The sequence below is a fragment of the Clavelina lepadiformis genome, chromosome 4 (assembly GCF_947623445.1).
Source record: "Clavelina lepadiformis chromosome 4, kaClaLepa1.1, whole genome shotgun sequence".
NCBI classification, from domain to species: domain Eukaryota; kingdom Metazoa; phylum Chordata; class Ascidiacea; order Aplousobranchia; family Clavelinidae; genus Clavelina; species Clavelina lepadiformis.
In genome coordinates, this window is record NC_135243.1 from 23,923,483 (window position 1) to 23,943,307 (window position 19,825).

Here is a 19,825-nt window from a genome sequence, read left to right on the forward strand (position 1 = left end):
CATTTTATGCCAATTTGAGTTATGCATGCCTGACGTATAACGTCCAACAGAACAATAAAAATCGAAAAACTTCAGCATATTTGGCTTCTAAAGTGACATACAAAATTTCAGGGAGCCCCATGCTGGGATTTCGGATTAATTGCATTTTTAATAATAGATCTTCTCAGTGTGCACAAATGTGTTTGGTGCTTTATACAATGAAATTAAGCAGTTTTGTTTTTATCAAAGCACAGTAGGGTTTGAAGAATATTTTGTTGAAGTGCTGTTTTTTCATAGTGTTTTCGGTGATTGGCTGGCATATCAGAGCTATGTGGTGTGTAGTGTTGCAGTATGTGTATTAACCTGCTAAAGTCATTTTGAAGTTTCGGTTTCGATTATTTTCATTTTTAGCAATTTCACTTTATAATAAAATAAACAAAAAATTAGGCCTTTTTACAAGCGTATACGGTGCCTTAACCTTCAGCAACGCATCACAAATGGTGAAGATCGTGTTGATGAAACTTCTTTCAGTTATAAGTTTGACATTTTTGCGATTGCTTGAGCAAGACTAGGAATACTGGGTCACTTCATGGAGCTATCACTAAGTCTTTGCAGTTGAAATTGACTTCTAGGAATTGAACGCTTTTAATATCAATGCAGGATGCAGCGTCTGCAAGATCATCCTCTGAACCTTTACTGTTGTGGTGAACCAATAAACGAAGAAAAACACGATAATGCTATGTTTATAAATTCTGCAGTACCTTATTCTTTTATCTATAACCAAAGCTTAACGAAGTCAATTTCGTGATTGAGATGTTCGCAGAGACTTCTAGCAGATTCCTTTATTAAACTACAAGCGGAATGTCACCATAGTGTTGAGGGAGAAAATTGCTACATAGAAAATCATATAAGAAATAAGTACTATATCGGTAAGAAAATTTTAAAGATAAAAAATCTGCAACGATCCCGAACGATTATTTAAAGAAAAACAGAAACAAAAAACAAAAACTCCCACTGCTTTTACACATTGTGAGAACTGCAAACAAAGACTTTCAATAAAATGACTGCATTATAGCTTCTTCACTCAAACATCCATATAATTCAGCAAGTAGTCGTGGGTACGGTCCAGTGAGTGAACTTAAGAAAACACCATAATCTATGCTGCCGTCTTCAGAAACTCCAAGACAAAGTTTTGATGGTTCAGATTTCTCATTGGCATGCTCGTTCTAAAAATAAAAAGTAATTCTGAATTTTTTTAGATGTGAATTCCAAAACCTCTAACTGTTAAATTAACTTCAGGAGTTTTGTATAGAATATGGATGTATGGATTGGGTCTAAGGCGATGAAAGAACAAATACAACAGGCTAAGAACTAGTCATACAGGTCTCTTCTAAAATACGACTGTCTTTGTTCCCTCGTTTCTCTCTAAGTACTTCGATGAAAATGACGTCAGAAATAAGTTATGCAAAACTAAGAAACAGATTTTCCTGATAGAAATTTAAAAACTGTTCTATTTGGTCGCGCACAGCAGTAACGCTGCAAAATTTATAATCGTGCACAGAAAATTGTATGCATTTATCTCTGTGACATACGCACAGCAAAAATCAAAAAAAGGGTATGCCGTCGCACCAATTGACGTACTGAAGAAGTCAGACACTATATGGAATCACTAAATCTTGTACAGTCAAATTGGTGATGTGAAACAATGACATGTTATTTCATCTTTAGCGAAAAAGGACAGAAGTCTATTGTAAATGATACCTGATACACTCACCAACTGCAATCAAAACTTCAACTTTTAACGACGTTTATAACACTGTTTTTCATTAAAGATATTTTAAGTGCACTAAAGCAAAGCACTGATCACACTTGGATTGTGCTTCTACCAATAAACAAAAGTGTTCATAAAATCAAAGCAACACAGCTGAGTAGCCGAGTCAATATATTTTTCTATTAATTTTGTTCAGCATCACCATTCAAGCATCAAATGTCATTGTGAGAGTGTGCGCCAGGCACAAAACCTTTTACTTCATCACCATACATAAGATTAATTAGCCACAATCATGATTTATGTAAATAGAAATCATATGTCATCACAAGTCACTGTTAATGCAGTATATACAGCACTGCAATGCACAATATCGGGTTTATTGCTCTATAATCCTTAACCTAACCCTAACCCAATCTCCATAAAAGACAATGTTCCAAAAACTAAGAATCCTGAACTTAAGCAATGCTTAGGGTTGGGGTGTAGTTGAAATAGTGTCGTGCCGAATTTCATCAGAAAAAGAATAAGATATTTCAGAAAGGATGTCGAATCAGTACAATTGTTTATCCTTACTATATGATATGAATACTAAGCGGGCAATCTATCAATCAATTTCAGTTCATGCTAGCTTTGCTTTGCCAAAAGAACTTCTGTGAAAATGAGATGTCAATTGAGTTCTGCCACCACAAAATTAAAGTTTTCTTTCATTTTTCAGTTCTTATCTTTGCTTTCTTATCTTCAGTTCTTATAAGCATCTCAGAAAGTAAAAAAAAAGAACAAAATCGAAGTAGTTTAAAGAAAGGTCTTCGCTTAAGATGAAATCAAATCTAATTTTAAATGGAAGTCATTAAACATGTGGCTTTAAATTCACCAGGATGGATAAAGTGCCAAGCGTTTTAATGGGTGCCTTCCTTATGACCAGAACATGCAAATTTATCTGGTAACAAGCTTCTTGTAAAAACATAAAGCTTAAATACAAGAAATCAATAGACTCAACGGGGAGCAAAACCAGGATCGCCCTATCAGGCACATTCTGGTATACACACTTTATCTCACCATGTCTCTTATCCTGTTAAGCAGATCATGAATATTTCTACATTTCTTCTCCGTTATTGGAAAATCTTCTAGATTCGAATCACGCAATGGTTCTGGGATATTGTCGACTGTTATATCGTATTTTGCAAAGCGTTGTAAGGATTCCTGATAGTTCTCCTGGTTCTGTTTTCTGAGCTGATGAAAATGTTCATTTGCATCCTGCACAAAAAATAAACAAATTAGCATACATCCACATAAATTTCGCAATTAAAATTAAATTCCAAACAATTATCTCATTATTTGTCTGTGTAGAACTAAAAGTAAAAATTAACCCTGAAGTCCAATATTCTGCTTTTTTATTTTACAACATACTAATAATATCTCAAACTGATTTGTAAATTGATATGCTTTGCAGCTAGTATGAAACTTACGAGTAAAGTATATAATTTCTATGCTGATTTCTGGAATGCAAATGATAGCATATACATTTAGTAATGGATATATTTATATATAATGCTTATCAAGAAGAAGCTTACCTTGTAAAAACAAAATATCTTTTCTGAATCCCAGAAAAATGGGTGCTTTTTTACTTTTTCTATTGTTGGCCGATTTTTAGGATCAAAGTCAAGCATCTTCTTTATGAGGTCACAGGCAAGCTCCCTTTGCTCTTTGGATGGAAGAGCTTTAAAATGTTGTGCTTTTGTAAAAGTTAATTGTATTGGGCAATGCGGTGAAATTTTGCCAATTCATATCTCAGGCCATAGATTGTGCTAATGTGAACTTAACTCAACACATCTTACCTGAGCATTCTCGAAAATCTAATACAGGAGACTTTTTGTCTTGTATCTTGTAAACTTGTTCAGCATGACTAGCACCAAATGGGTGACCTCCTCTTGTAAGAATATGGTAAAATGTGATTCCAAGTGAAAAGATGTCAGAACATTTTCTCTGTTGTGTAAATACTCAAATTGAGATGATAGATAAGCATTGTCAGTACAATAATGATTATAACCAACAATTTACAAACCCATGGTGTTTTAATTTTTTTATCCTTTCCTGAATGATGCTCCGAAGCCATGTAAGAAAGAGTGCTGTTTGAAGTGGTGGGTGCATTTGACTTATCAGATGGCAGTATTTTTGTCAATCCAAAATCACACACTTTGACAGCTGCACACTTGTCACCATCATCAATTCGAATTAAAAAATTGCTCGGTTTCACATCTCTGTGGACTAATTTATTAGGCTAAATAAGCATGTAGTTATAAACAGTAAAATTCTTAAACTAGAAGCTGGCGAAGTTCAACAAGATACTTCTGAATGACCCAAAACTAGTAAATTTGGAAAACGAACCCGAGCATTGCTTAATAAAAATCTGTCCACAAGTTTTCTGAGGTGATGGTGTCAGTATAATTAGTGTCTTACCTTGGATGGGAAATTATTAGGTTTTAAATTTATATTTTTAATTTTTGGCTTTTCGTTGTACAAACTACGGTATCTAGTTATTAGCCTACATTGTAAATTCTGAAACATGACCCCCTTTGGTATCAAGAAGAACGGGTATGGTAGAGCTACCAAGATTTGATATAGAGTCAAGTCAGCCAACTTGTTCTCGGATATGGTCCACTTCTATCAAAATCATCAAATAAGTTACAACACTACAATTGGTGACTGATTGGTGACTGACTCAGCGAAGTGACTGATCCGTAAAATATTTGGGATCAGAAGGAAATGCTAATTGCCAACCCAATATGTATTTTGTCATAAAACTCGTATAAAAAGGTGATACAAAATTTTTATCATTTATTTACTTAATAATAATAGCTCAATAGAGTAAACAAAAATGATTACAAAAATTTCAAAACCATTTTATAACTTAACCAATTCTTGCAACAAACACGTACTCATATTGCACTTTCTATGCAGATGGCAAATTCCCTCAGTTGCTTGTTTACAAACTTCTACAGGAGTTAGTCTGCATTCAGGAAGCTTGCCTTCGGCCCACTGGAATAAAACACATTTTATTTACTTGAAATTTTCCATTATTCAAACCTTATTTTACGATAAAAATAAATAATTTTCCTGTTATAGATATTTTTAAATACCTGTTCAACGTTACCATGACACTCTTCCATTAAAATACATGTACGATCATCCTAAACACATTATGTGTAATATTTTTCAACTGTAATAGCATTTCTGTGATGCATGTTAGTTGCTTTCGGTTAAATATAAAGTTGATAAGCAACTCTGAAAGTTTATCTGATTCTATATTCCAGATATAACGGCAAACAGACTTTTGGATGCACTTACTATTACCAAAGTATCGTAGTATTTGACAACATTTTTATGATAAAAACTTTTTGTACTGATCTTCTTAAAATTTTCCTTTTCGTTTTCTGCAATATGAGCAAATTTCTTGTTGAAAACTTTCTTGATGATAACGGTCCCATCATGCTTCTGACACCTGGTAATTAAACAATATTGCTTATTTTGATATAAAATTGCATTTATACTTACACGAAAATTTCTTATCACATCAAAAATTATCATTCAATTCACAAATGTTTTATTGCTTTAGACATATTTTAAACACAGATTGTTCTATTTCAAAACTTTGCAACCATTATATTCAAGGCATTATACCCTTTATAAAAGAAAGTCAATATACAATCAATCATTAGGTTTCATATTGCGCAACAGCTCAAGAACTTACTTGCTAAAAAACCTACAATTTATCTTCCTATTCAACTTGGCCACAGTAAAAACTTTATACATGTTCTAAAACCAACATTTACAAATATATATAACATATAGAATGCTTCTACTACAACTACCGAAATGCTAAAAAAGGAATTTTTTTATCAATCTACATTGATGATAACATTCAAAATGATACATTTACCGTAGAATATCACCATAAATGGAAGAATGTAGCATTGGTTCAGAGTGAGATACATTTGTACTTGCATGCTGAACAATTTTTGCTGTTTAAGAAAAAGCACTTTCAATAGAGTAAATGATTGTTACAAAATCATAATAACCCTGGATACCTGCTGATCATCTCAAATTTAAAAATTACACAAAGAGCTAACCAAAGCCTATGCTTAACACAACAACAGCAAAACTACAACAGTTTATAACCACATTACAATTACGACATTAGTTTGTTTATGATTGCATTAACTGAGATGTAACGAATCGTATTTCAACACAAATGCAGTGGCTAGCTTCCACTATTACCAATAACATGTTTGATTTAAACCCCATCCAACACACATGTTAATTTTGCATTATGACATAATATTCGACATTTCCTTTTCCATTCAATTCAAACTCGTAATCATGTCTTCTAAAGAAGATTCACCCAGTGAAGGTTCTGTTAATAAAAAGTCTTACCCAGACACTGTTTTACTTCTTCTATTTTTGGTCGTTGTTCAGGATTGAAGTGAAGCATCTTCTTAATGAGGTCAGTAGCAAGCTCTTCCTGCAGCTTGCTTGTAAAAGCTTTGAAAATAACGTCAATCAACAAAATGCTATAAATTACTATGAGTGAAGATGTAGCAGTTGTAGCTATTAGTTAAAACTTACGGGCTGTGAAAATAATTTAAAGCACAAAAATGAAAAAGATCAAAAATATTTTTTAAAACCAAGAAATCACAAAGTTTAACTGCTGATTGGGAAACCTACATAAAAAACTTTAGGACTTTCTTGCAAAAATTACAATGTGATGCAACTTTTTCCAAAATTGAATGAGTTAAACAGTTTTTTCTTAAATTTTCATATGTTTTGCAATAACAAAGTGTTGCAATCTGCATCTTGACTGAAGTTAGTGCGAAACATGTTAGACAGTTCGTTCATTAAATAAATTTATTCCACACTTGTTGTGCTTGTTGCAACATTTTGGTGATGCAAAGCAATATTATCTCTCCCGAAAATATACTACTTTATCAGAAAAGAGATGGAAACATGTGAGGTGCAAATACTAGAATGACACAGGACCAAATTAGCCACGTTAAAACACGATTTAAGATACTTTGAAACAGGTAGATTTCTGAATGACCATACCAGAAGTTTATGTGTTTCAAATTGCCAACAATCAGAAGCAACAAATTCGAACGCTCACCTGAACATTCTCGAAAATCTAATACAGGAGACTTTTTGTCTTGTATCTTGTAAACTTGTTCAGCATGAGTAGCACCAAATGGGTGACCTCCGCTTGTAAGAATATGGTAAAATGTGATTCCAAGTGAAAAGATGTCAGAACATTTTCTCTGTTGTGTAAATACTCAAATTGAGATGATAGATAAGCATTGTCAGTACAATAATAGTTATAACCAACAATTTACAATATGGTAAAATGTAATTCCAAGTAAAAAGATATCGGCAGATTTTTCCTACAATAGATGTGTGTTGAGGTAAGGTAGTAAATGATACTGCTGTCGCACTATAATCATTGTTTTATTTCATTGCTTTGATAGAAAGCATTGTTAGCACAAAATTAATCATTTACAAACCAATATAATCTGAACCTTTCCAATGGGTTATCAAACTATATAGCAATTGCAAGATTACTCCAGACTGGCTTTTACCTTAAATGAGTTATAAATTTTTTATATGCAATCTGACTTTTATGCAAATTAACATTAACGACCTCCGTTGAAGTCCACAAACATTTGTTACGTTTAAGTAATTTTGCATAACTAGGCAGAAACAAAAGTAATTCGCATATGTTAAAAAGTATGTCATGTATTACGCGAAAATTACGAATATTATTACAATTATTACGCTTATAGATCATGAAAGAATAAAACAAAGCTTCTTAAAACATCTCATTCACAAACCCATGGTGTTTTAATTCTTTCATCCTTTCCTAGATGATGCTCAGGAGCCATATAAGATGCAGTGCTTGTCGAAGCGGTGGGGACCTTTGATGCATCCTTGGGCAAAGCTTTGCTCAAACCGAAATCACTCACTTTCACAGTTGCACCGTCATCATCAACACGGACCAAAAAATTACTGGGCTTTACGTCTCTGTGGACTAAAGGCTAACTGTATCAGCTAAAGTCACTGACATTATATAACACAACATCAAATTCATGCACAATGTATCATGCTTCAACCAATGTTCCCCATACCGCATCCAGTTTCGTTCGTCTTATATTACTTTGCTTTTAATGACGTGATAATTTGGCACCGTTGCAAATCTTTAATCTTTGTGCTGCACAGTGTGGTCAAACTAGTCTAGTGTTTTTTTACATGCACATGCTACAAGGGAGTAAAACTTCCATTACAGTTACCGGTATCCATTGTGTTGTATTTGTCCTTTTTCTCTTAAGTCTTTAGCGAAACAACAATGCAATGCTTAGCAGCAACACAAGCAGCAGAGACACTTTATGTGGAGAAAAATCCAACTGAATTTACTCCGATGCAATGTTTATGTCTAAGCGAGCAGTTTGAATAAAGTTGAGAAACCAAGCGAAACATTTTTAATCGTCACATGTAAACCATAACGTTTTATCTTGCATTTTTATGCAAAAGACATTACTCAAATGGTGCAGTCACGCAGTGTAGTTGCAATGATTTTTATCGGTATTCAAAATGTATCAAACTTAAATATTAATAAGCTAGCAATGTTACGACGTTAAATTACGTTAGTTGAATGTCGGTAAAAAAGGCATTTCAATCACGTCGACGGTAAATCGTTTTTAACAACACGTCAAACAGAATTTAACAAATTTAATTTAATTTGCATGTGAATTTCTTTGATTTTGTTGTTTTTACCATAATGAAATGTGCACTGTTTATCGCATGTGTGGTATTTCGACCAATGAGACATAAAACGTTTTGATCAAATTTAAGGTCTGGGATATAAACTTTCACCTGTTTTTGGGCCTGATAGTTTTTTTGAAAGGTTTATATCCCGGTCTATTTGGAACATATCAGTTTATCTGGTAGTGAAGTTTGTGTGACTTTGTTAGAATTTAGTTTTGTAGAATACGCAATCGTAATTGTCTGTTCGCTGTAAACCATTTTTCTAGAGCAGACCACTTGAACGCATAGAAACATCGAACAAAATGATCATGGGATTAACTGGTTTAGTCTGCATAAACAATCAAGAAACACTCACTCATATTGCACTTCATATGCAGATGATAAATTCCCTCAGTTGCTTGTTGACAAATTTCAAAAGAAGTCAACTTGCACTCGGGAAGCTTATTGTCAACCCACTGCAAAACATTAATGATTATCACTAAAAACAGGAAATGATTGTAATTACTTTAGTCTCGTAAAGTCCTTATCACAGTAAATGGAATAATGAGAACTAATGCAAGGGTGGGTAGTAGACCTATGGCAATATATGATATGTGAAGCCGGTCTTATGCAAGGCACTTGAGTGACGAGACAACGGCCAGCAAGAGTTGAGGGGTTGCCTCATGACAACTTTGTGGGTTTTTGGGGTTTTTCGTAAGCTAGAAGGGGCAATTTCTGCCAGCACTGGCAAAAGGCTAGTTGAGTTAGTTGCAGACACCCAGTAAAGATTGGTAGAGTGTCGTTCAGGGCGGCATTCGGCCGCTTCTTTGTTTGTGATCTTCTGCACAATGTTGGGGAGGCGTGCTCAGCAACACTCACAAACGCCACAAACGAACAAACATTAACGTTCACAAACGCTTTATGGCTAGACATTTAAGGAGATTGTCCCATGCAAACACCTTGCTGGTGACGTCCAGGAGATGCTGCCAAAATGTCAGTTGCGGTCCAGTTTAACACCAAGATAATTAGGGTGTGGCGCATATGGACTGCAACCAGTGAGGTCTGTGATGTGAGGCACTAATTTTTTCAGAAATATGTTTGCAATAATGTTAATTCAATAACAAACCAAAACAGTGGTTTACTAATAAAAATATGCATCATGTTTTCGCATTTATTTGTGAATAAAATCTACGTGCATATAAGTCTAGACTTGAATCAAGTCGATGTATGTATTTTTTCAGAAAAAGTTTTTAGAAAAATGTTTCACTTTGTTATCTAAAGCTTGATTTATTACCGTTAAGACGGACATAATGTAACTCAAGTCATTTTGATCACTGACTCAGGCCAAGTCAAGTCATTTAGGACGTTTGACGTTACACGTTTGACACGAGTCAAGTCATCAGAAAATATGACTCAGCTCATTGCAACACTGATCAATGGTGATATGAAAGGTAGCAGCTTACCAAAACTATACTAACAATTCCATATATACTAAATTCAATTCATTCATATTCATATATACTAAATTCAGGAATTCCCCTAAACCGAAAAAATTAAGTTAAAGTTAATAGCATGGCTAAAAATTGAGCTGTTTTCTGAATTGACATTGTCACAATAAATTACATTCTTCAAATATAAAACCATCATAAACCGCTAATATCGATTGGCAGCATACGGAGTAACATTTAAGACCAAAAAAGGAAAAACAAACTTACCTTTGCTAAGTCGCCATGGCACAACTCCATGTAGAGTGATGTATATTCACCCTAAACATATAACCCTTGCATATAAAAGAATATTATTAACATTGATAAACTATTGTTTCATTAATTAATTATTAGTCATGAATGTAAATATACTAATGCACATATGTGTTAAGCAAATTCTACTGCACTGAAAATTTAAACGTAACTTTGTGTTTAATGACAAACTTTTGAATGCACTTACTTGTGTGACAGTGTCATAGTATTGGACAACATTTGGGTGATAAAAATGTTGATCACTGATCTTTTTAAAATTTTCTTTTTCATTTTCTGCAATATGAGCAAACTTCCTGTCTACATATTTCTCCACAATTTTGACCCCGTCGTGCTTCTCACACCTAGTGTTAAACAGCGTTGTACGTTATAATAAGTGTTAAAATAAACTACCCTACAAGTTACACTACAAGCGATGCATCAAATCAAACCCTTTTAGCAAAATGAAAATTATATACATTTTAATCACATCACGTAAATGTTTTTATTCAAATTTCATAATAAATGTTTACAGGAAAAAATAAGCAGTAAAGGTCTCTGGCAATTTTTTCAAACGTTTATAACATTTGTGCTTGGATGTCGACGAATCTGCAAAATAAATATCAAACTTTAGTGATATAATCCCCTAACATTAGCATAAAACCTATAATACTGCATGAACACAACTTTGTAAGTTTTGCCAAGGTTTCTTGCAATATTCAACAAAACCTGGAGGTTGACTGAATTCATTGCAAACGTAATTTACCAAGTTTAAAACATTTGAGGATGAGCACATCAAAATCTTTTTTTAGAAAAAAATTATTTGAAAACGAAATAACTACAAGCAACACATTAACACAAATGCTAAAATTTGCCAATCTGTATATTGGTTGTATTAGAACTGTATCTAAGCATGTCAATTCACCAAATGTTGTGACCATGTCAACCTGCTTAAAAGCCGTAACAATTATTTTCTGTGGTAAGAATGGCAAAAGTGAGTTTCAGTGAGCTTAAGTTTAAGTGATGCACTAAAATCACTATGTAGTAAGGATTATCACTTCAGAATTTTCACCAAAACACTTTTTAGTCACTTTTGGGCCAGGAAAACTAACAAGAGTTTGAAGCAACATGCTAACAGATGATCACATCACCAGCTGACGGCTACTTATTAGCGCACTCACAATCACACATGAATCATCATGAATGATCATGCTTTCGCCGTGGTGTTGCGTGAATAATTACACTCTGGCCACTGTTGCAGCGATGACAATAAGATAAATATCAGCCAAAATATTTAAGCTCGGCGTGTATATATCTACACACTCCAAGATGCCAAATTCAAAGAAAGCAAAGTGATCTGTAGCATTGTGGTTTATTGCAATACAGAGGTATTAAGTTAGGCCAATTGCAAAGTGATTATGGCAGAATGAAAGATTTATCAATTAGTATTGCTTTGTTAGCATCAAAGATGCAGCCTTTGTTCACAGTAAACCCTTACAGTATAACGTATATACAGTGGGACCTCGTTAATCCGGACCCCGAACAACCGGAATCCCCGCTATCCGACACAAAACTGCCGGGAACGGATTTCTTCCTATGCATTTTACCCCTTTAATCCGGAAACCCCGCTGTCCGACTCCGACACAAAAGTTTTGGAACAAATGTGCTAAATCAATAGCAATAAAATCCGATAAACCGGATTATTAACAGTTAAGCGAAAATGATTCACGATTGTCCTAATACACTATGTACACTGGGTAGTTAGTTGACGAAACAATAGCCGATTATCTACGCATAATAACGTTGCGGTCTTTATTGATTCAAAAGTACAGTATTGCGCTTTGTAAAAAATTTTAGCCGCACAGCTTTTTAGTCATACTATGAAATACTGTACAGTATTTTAGAAATGAAAAAATAAATTGTTCATCAACAGTAACAAACAACACTTCCGCGGTCGCAAAAAAATACGTACAGTACATCGGTTGAGTGCGGCAATCTATTGAAGACATACTGCTGCAACTCAATCGTGCTATCAGCTTAATATATCGCATTGCGCAAAGATTGGAAACAGGTCAAAGAAAGTTCAAGACTGCTGGTCCCGCCGGAATGCTTCGCCACGCAAGAGCGGTTGTCAAACCGATTTGCGGCCGAATGTTCGTCACTTGGAGAGCATTCGTCTTTAATACAGTGGTTCTGGGGTTCGACACTGGGTCGGATCATACAAAAAATATAATTTTATTTTAGTTGCTGTCCAGCCAGAAAGTCGGTACTTAGAATTGGAGTAAGGTGCACACTGCGTTTTGAACACGGTGCTGCATTTGCAAGATTGATTGATTTTTTACTTTCCGATAATCCGGAAACCCCGCTAAACCGACATTTTTTGACGAAACGAAGTGGTCCGGATTAACGAGGTCTCACTGTATATAACAAGTAACCTCGTATAACGTATAACCTTAAATATAACAAGTCTTTTGCCAAAAAAAGTTGTCTAATTAGTCAGCTTGGTAGCTGAGTGGTCAGAGTGCTGTCCTTGCGACGATGCATCAAAATATAATATAAAAAAATGCTAAGTTAATAATGAATTATTGCCAGGTTTAAATTGTACAAGTCCAAGGATAAAGATTATGATACCATCCCAAATCATACTTGAATCACCAATTAACCTAGTTTCAGTTCACAACTCGCACCTGATTTTTTTATGAATGGATTTTTTTTTTGAAAAAAGTGTGGGCTCCAATAAATAAGATAAAAAAAACATTCCAAAACAATTTTATATGATTTAAGCAGGAAGTGCATTGCTCAATTAAGAAATAATTTCACAGCATTACGCTTCAGGGTCACAATTCTATTTTTTCAACATAAAACAGTTTCAATGAAAAATATTGAGTGCAATTATAATACCTGATGGCTTGTGTTCAAGGAATTCCATAGGATGGGCAAAATCATCTTTGCTCACTTCTTCTGCAAATGTTATTTCTTCACTTGTTTCGACACTTTCACCGACATGGTCTTTGCATTGACCTGTGCTCCACAACCATATAAAACAATGTTACACTACACGATACAAAAAATGTTTAGTGGTGTGATGTACGTTTATTTAAATAAAGTCAACCTAACATTTCTTTTAGCAATTGTATGATTAAAATAGTCCTTTCCACACTTTACTGAATACCACAGTTTCTACCCCAAAAAGAAAAAAAAAACGTTTTTATAAGTTTGTTTATAAGTAAAATATTTTGAAGTGTTTTCTCATACATTTTTTTCAGTAATATTCACCAGTAATATATAGCCTAAAAAATTTTACTAAAAATTGCATCAGTGGGAATGATTTTACGGGTAATCTCTCCCTTTTATGTATTATAGGTTATCTGTGCAACAGTCGAAAACAGGTTGCTTATGAAGTTATGAACAAAAAAGATGGATATCACAGGTCATATGATAAAAGATGTTTATCATAGATAATTAATAGATGTATATCATAGTGATGTCATTTCCTGAAACGTTCAATAGGAAGAATATGTTCAATTACGTAAATATCTATGACGTAATCAATGACAACAGCATCCAAGGTTAAAGAATGAAAACAAATATTTTTGTTTCTTACTATTAATTGTGCGGTGAATAGTTTCCATCTTCCTTTGCTCGTTCCTATCTTCCACTTCCTGATGTGCGTGAAATGATTTGATGTAGAACGCCTCAGCTTCATAAACCAACAATGAATTAATTATCATTTTAAAACATAAATTGCTATTTGGTCACGACGTTGTAAATTAACATACGAACCTATATTATTGCAGCATAATGAGTACAACCACATCTTCCTACATCCATCGCCGAATGTGGATTCCAATGTGGTGATGACTGGTTGGAGAACTTCGATTGCGCGCGAGTATTCAGCAAGATAATTAAGGCACAATGCGATGGCCTTCCAACATTGGGCTTTCGATGTTGCCACCAACTTTCCATCATTGACTTTCACTGATTGGATGGATTGAACGAAGTCAGTCATGCGTGAAATCACATGACGATAAGTGGTTCGTTGCAGATTTTTGTTGTATCGCACTACAAAGTTGTAACATTCATCTGCGCATCTCTCCATCAGTTTCACTTTCTCAGTAGGATCATCAATCTGTTTGTGAAGATCACCTGCGCACAATACAAGTTTGAGTAATCTTACTTGAGTTTGTTGAGTGCTTAAGAATGTTTAACGTTTGAGTAAGATCACCTGCAAGCAACAGAAGTGTCAATATTGTCGGTGAATATTTCTCACGTCTCAGAGTCGACATGAGATTGATGATGTCATTTCCGACATCGAATGCGTCTTTTGCGGTTGAAGAAGTGCTCTTGATTGTGGAAATTAAACTTTCACAACCCATCAGTGCTTCATCTATTTTTTGATTTGAAATCAGATCATTTATGGATGAGATTTTTTCATTCATAATTTCCAACCCTGCATTGAAAAGGAATCAAAACCCTGCTTTAATATTGATGAATTAAATATAATTTTTCGCTCTGTATTACACAGTGATGAGCAATATGCATGTTACATCTCTGTAATAAAATTATCTGTTATCTGAACAGGCCGATTTTATTGTTAGTGACGTCATAAGCAAGGTCTTAACTAAAGATAATGGTTGGATTATATTAGGGGGAGTCCCGGACGTAAGCCGAAACTGATTAAACTTGTCGTTGGGGATTTGAGAGTTGTCAGAATGAAAAAATTTTCGTGATGTTACTTTTTTGCCATTCACATTGGACAAGCTGCAAATGCATAAATAATTTTAAAACGTTTTTGAAAAAATGAGCGAAAAGCATCATTTGCTATTATATAATTCTCTTAGGTTTATTGTTTTCGTTGCAAATGTTTTGGCTTTGGAAGATTTTTGATTTTCTAATTGTGGTTCTTGCATTTCTTAACTTTGGCCACCTCAGGTCTATTGGCTGCAATCACATATCCTTCATATAAGTCAGACCTCGATAATCCGGATCACTTTGTTTCGTCATAAAGTGTCGGTTTAGCGGGGAATCTGGATTATTGGAAAGCGAAAAATTAATCAATGTAGCAAACGCAGCTCTGTGTTTAAAAAGCAGTATGCATCTTACTACTATTCAAAGTACCGAGTTTATGGCTGGACAGCAACTAAAACAAAATTATATTTTTTGTATGATTCAACCAAGTGTCAAACCCCAGAACTACCGTATTAAAGACGAATGCTCTAATCACGACGTTATCTCCATAATTAAATATTTTTACAAAGCCCAATGCTGTGCTGTACTGCTTGACACTTAAACAAATTTCAAATCAATAAAGACTGTTGGAGAAGTTTAAAGAGTGAAATTGCAACATTATTATGCGTAGATAATGGGCTATTGTTTTCGTCAACTAACTACTGTATCTAGGACAATCGTGAATCATTTTCGCATCATTCTTAAGAATCCGGTTTATCAGATTTTATTGCTATTTATTTGCACATTTGTTCCAAAACTTTTGTGTCGGTGTCGAACAGCGGGGTTTCCGGATTAAAGGCGTAAAATACATCATAGGAAGAAATCCGTTCCCAGCAGCTTTGTGTCGTATAATGGGAATTGCTATATACCACACATTTATCAAAGGAATGTCCTAGCATTGTTTCTTACTCTATCAAGATTATTTATTTACCTTGAGACCTTCCATCATCATCACTTGTTCCATCAGCTGGTTTATTTTCTGGAATTGCTTCTGTGACAGTCTCGACAGCTAGAAATAAGATTAAGAACAAAATAAACGATGAAATCATAAGGGTAGTGGTATTTATGATAAGCGTGCACATGAATATGATTCATGTTAAGTTACCTGTGTACAGAAATAGTTTAAACTTATCTTAAAACAACACATGGACTTTGCTCTGTAGATAATTAATAAATACATAATCATTACATATGAGGCATGATTCAATGAATAAACCTCAAAAAGTAGACAGAATTGGAGTAGATATTCTGGTTTTACACTGCGCTGTGCTACGGTATAGGTTGGACAGTAATGTCAACCATTGTTTGGAGCAAACTACGAATTAAACTACTAATTAAGATTACCGCAAGAAAGCGCACAATACTACGATTGAGCGTAAAATATTTTTTACGTTTTAGTTCAGGGATAATTTAACACGTCTTAGCAATTCAGCAATTAAACAGGAAGCCAGATCTATTGTAAACATTTGCAAGGAATAAGCAACTTATAAGAATTGTGTGCTTATGTCTTTCAAGCTGTTAAACAAATAATGATTTTAACCAACACACGTTCACTTGTCGACGAGTTTAACCTTTCCATGCTGTGAATGTGAAACTTCTTCCAAGATCTTTGACCACATTTAAATAAGCAAAGTCGAAAACAGGTTGCTTATGAACAAAGAAGATGGATATTAAAGGTCCTATGATAAAAGATATTACAACTAACACGCGCAGGATAATTGGTAAGTTATGTGACATGTAGTGACTGGTTATGACAAACCTACAGAGTAAAGTGATACTTGTTAAGATGACCCCACAAAACTGTCGTGCTTTTATGAAACAAGATATATCCAAGGACATCTTATACATGTGATAAATTTTTACTTTTTGTTGAGGTTAATTTAACTCTGAAATTTGTCATTTTAAATATATAAATTTAATTTTCCAAAAACACAAATTATTGGTAAATTCCTGTGACAGAAAAAAACTTTACGCTGAAAATAGTTTTGAAAAATAGAATAGAAAAGATCACAAAAGCAATGATACGATTGTTACAAGCGTGTACATTAAAGTGATACTTGCTGATTTATTAGTTTACAGAAAACATTTTAAACGCAAGTTAAGATACCTGAACCATTATTGGGTTTGTTTGCATCAACCGAGCGATTTAACAATCTGAAAAACTTTCTGAATCTACTCATCATTGTCTTTGTACCAATCAACGTTGTCTGCTCTGTGAATCAAAATAAGAGAAAATGAAATAAATCATAGCGTTCTAAAGTTGCAAGGTGTTCCAGCAGTGTATGAAAGTGGAATTGTAAAGTATCGAAATATTTGTCCAAGGATTGGGAAAATGCAATCTGGCACTCAATCTTTAATGCTCCAGCCTGGTATGAAGTTGGTTGCTGGTTGCTGTGTGTTATTCGATTGATACAAATTTTTTGATTTTCAGTTTACAGTTTATGCCCAGATTTAGAATTGATTAAAGTTGATTACATTGTACCAGCAGTTATCGAAACCAGTTAACATGTTTTGGCAAGATCATGAAAACTGCTATGTTAATCATATACAGTAAAAATGGTACTTGTTAAATAAGTTTTACTAATTTCGCATATTCTAAGTATATATACTGGCATCAAAGTATGTATATTAAATGACATCAATACATTTTTTACAATTTCTCCACGTTTTGTGTCAACATCAGTTTATCTCGGTCAGTTCTTTTTCAATTTTCAAGAATGTCATTTTTAATACTTAGATCTATGGATAGGTATAAATCATATAACAGTAGAGGGACCTGCATTTACTTCATCCTGGATGGATGTGGAAGAGGTTGAGGAAGATTGCTCTGTTGGTTAAACAAATTAAAGTCAGGGATGAAAATCCGTGTCTGGTTAGAAATGTTTAAGTAATTTTTCAACATTTCTGAAAAGTTTGGCATCCGATTACAAGGACAAGTGTCATTTAATTCAAGTGCAAGTGTCAATAATGTTTTCATGGCAAATACGATGATTTTTTAAAAACAAAGGAATTATAAGTAGTTCAACATACTTAAGCGGATAAATAAGACTATCCAATAAATGTAACCTCACTAGTAATTAATGAATTTAGCCTGGTAAGATAATTATTTAACGTATTTACATATTGTATACATTTAAAGTATTTGGTGCTAGATTAAGATAGAGTCTTGGCTCATGCGGCTACACATTACAAATAAGCGTTACATATTTTTCTGCAGTATATTTACTGACAACTACTCTTTGATTTAAGGACCACTTGTTTTTGGACCTGCCCCTCACTTTAAGTTTTCAAGTTTTCACAAACTATGTTAGAAGAGTTTATCTGAAGTAGCTGATCTACAACATGGATCAAATGTAATGGTGTAATTTAAACAGGAATGCCAGGCTTATTGAAGTTTGTGTGATAAAGATGTTTGCACACATTTCACTTCACGTTTACGCCAGTGTGGGTAGTGTCATAACATTTACGAAGTACTATTGCAACAGCAAGAAAAAAGCAACTGACAGTTCAGATTTATTCTACTTTATATGATCAGGGCCGACTCAGTTCGATTTGTGATATTTAACAGTGGTGTAACGGTTCTGCTGGACTTACTGTGGCACAGCAACCAACAAAGACAGTACAACAACATATTTAAAACAAGACGAGTAAATCAACCAAAAACCTACTCACAGTTACGCAACATCAGGTACGCTTTGGACATATTTTGAATTCATATTCACGCAAAGCAGTTTTGTTACGACAACAAGAACAACAGTTTATACTATTATCTATGTCATGCGTGAACACAAGACTTTACGGTAAATTAAAGTCTACTGTTTCTCAGTCGGACAAATGGCTGTTTTAACTTATTGGAGTTGACATGTTCTAACAGGTGCATGGGCTTGAACCCAGCCCACAGAGTTTTCAATACCCAACCCATCTTGTTTCAGTGGTAGCATATTGCTTTTTTTTGCTACGTTACTATGTGACATGTTATGGTGAAATTATTACAGTCATATATTTCCATAACACGTTCAGCATAGCTCGGAAAAGACAATGAATGATTTTATTTTTTAGACGAAATAAATGAATTTACATGAAATATTAAAAACTATTTTTACACAATGCTCAGCAAGCAATTTATGCATTATATTAGATTATGTTATTGTATTCTATGTTTTATACATAATTATTTTTTTGCCGTACTTGATCTTATGCTACAGATATTTATAAACATACTATAATGCGTGTATATAGACACTTTCCTACCTTTTGCTGCGACTGTATGGCTTAGTTTTTCTTCAAATACTTTGACTAGCTTTCTAACCGTCTTCGCACCAGGTAATGCCGTCTGCTCTGCAAAATGGAAACTATGATTTTTATTTTGTTTGGAATTGATTTAGTAACCAAGACACAGGCATCTGTATTGGGTATTGCTTCTATCGCAAACATTTTGTGAAAGCACTTGAATGAAAAAACACAAATAAACATTTTAATGAAATACTGACTTGGCAAGATTTGCTTTTGAATTAGGGATTCCCGGATTGTGAGAGCAGAGAGACTTCATTCACTTTATCCTGGATGGATGTGGCAGAAGTTGATTGCTGTGTAGATGAAACAAGGAAAAGCACACAATAAAAATCTTTATCATTACACTTATGTGGGACAAAGTTCACACCTTTAAAAGTTAAGAAATTAGAGTAAAGGTTTCAAAACATTAAACAACTGACCAACATTTGATTAATGAAGCCAAATAGACAAAAGCAACCAAAAAACCTGATATTAGCAAATAAGCAGTAGATGGTTGTGGTCCTACTTCAAACGGAGATGAAAATTCACTCAGCTC

The 19,825-nt window shown here is 34.0% G+C and overlaps 1 protein-coding gene across 1 annotated transcript; it reads right to left on the reverse strand.

Annotated features, from left to right (window-relative positions):
• Positions 1–801: 801 nt before the first annotated feature.
• On the reverse strand, positions 802–19,536 carry LOC143452421 (uncharacterized). The gene is made up of 25 exons (XM_076953384.1): positions 19,488–19,536; positions 19,249–19,335; positions 17,774–17,824; positions 17,105–17,209; positions 15,929–16,006; positions 14,495–14,719; positions 14,053–14,415; positions 13,874–13,969; positions 13,171–13,290; positions 10,803–10,878; positions 10,481–10,634; positions 10,249–10,299; positions 8,910–9,009; positions 7,624–7,820; positions 6,906–7,053; positions 6,179–6,286; positions 5,685–5,766; positions 5,093–5,246; positions 4,885–4,935; positions 4,684–4,783; positions 3,810–4,012; positions 3,583–3,730; positions 3,319–3,479; positions 2,804–3,001; positions 802–1,205 (listed from the first exon to the last, which is right to left on the reverse strand). Exons 4-25 carry the CDS (start codon positions 17,178–17,180, stop codon positions 1,032–1,034), a joined length of 3,063 nt encoding a protein of 1,020 aa, XP_076809499.1. The 5' UTR covers positions 17,181–17,209; positions 17,774–17,824; positions 19,249–19,335; positions 19,488–19,536; the 3' UTR covers positions 802–1,031.
• Positions 19,537–19,825: the final 289 nt, after the last annotated feature.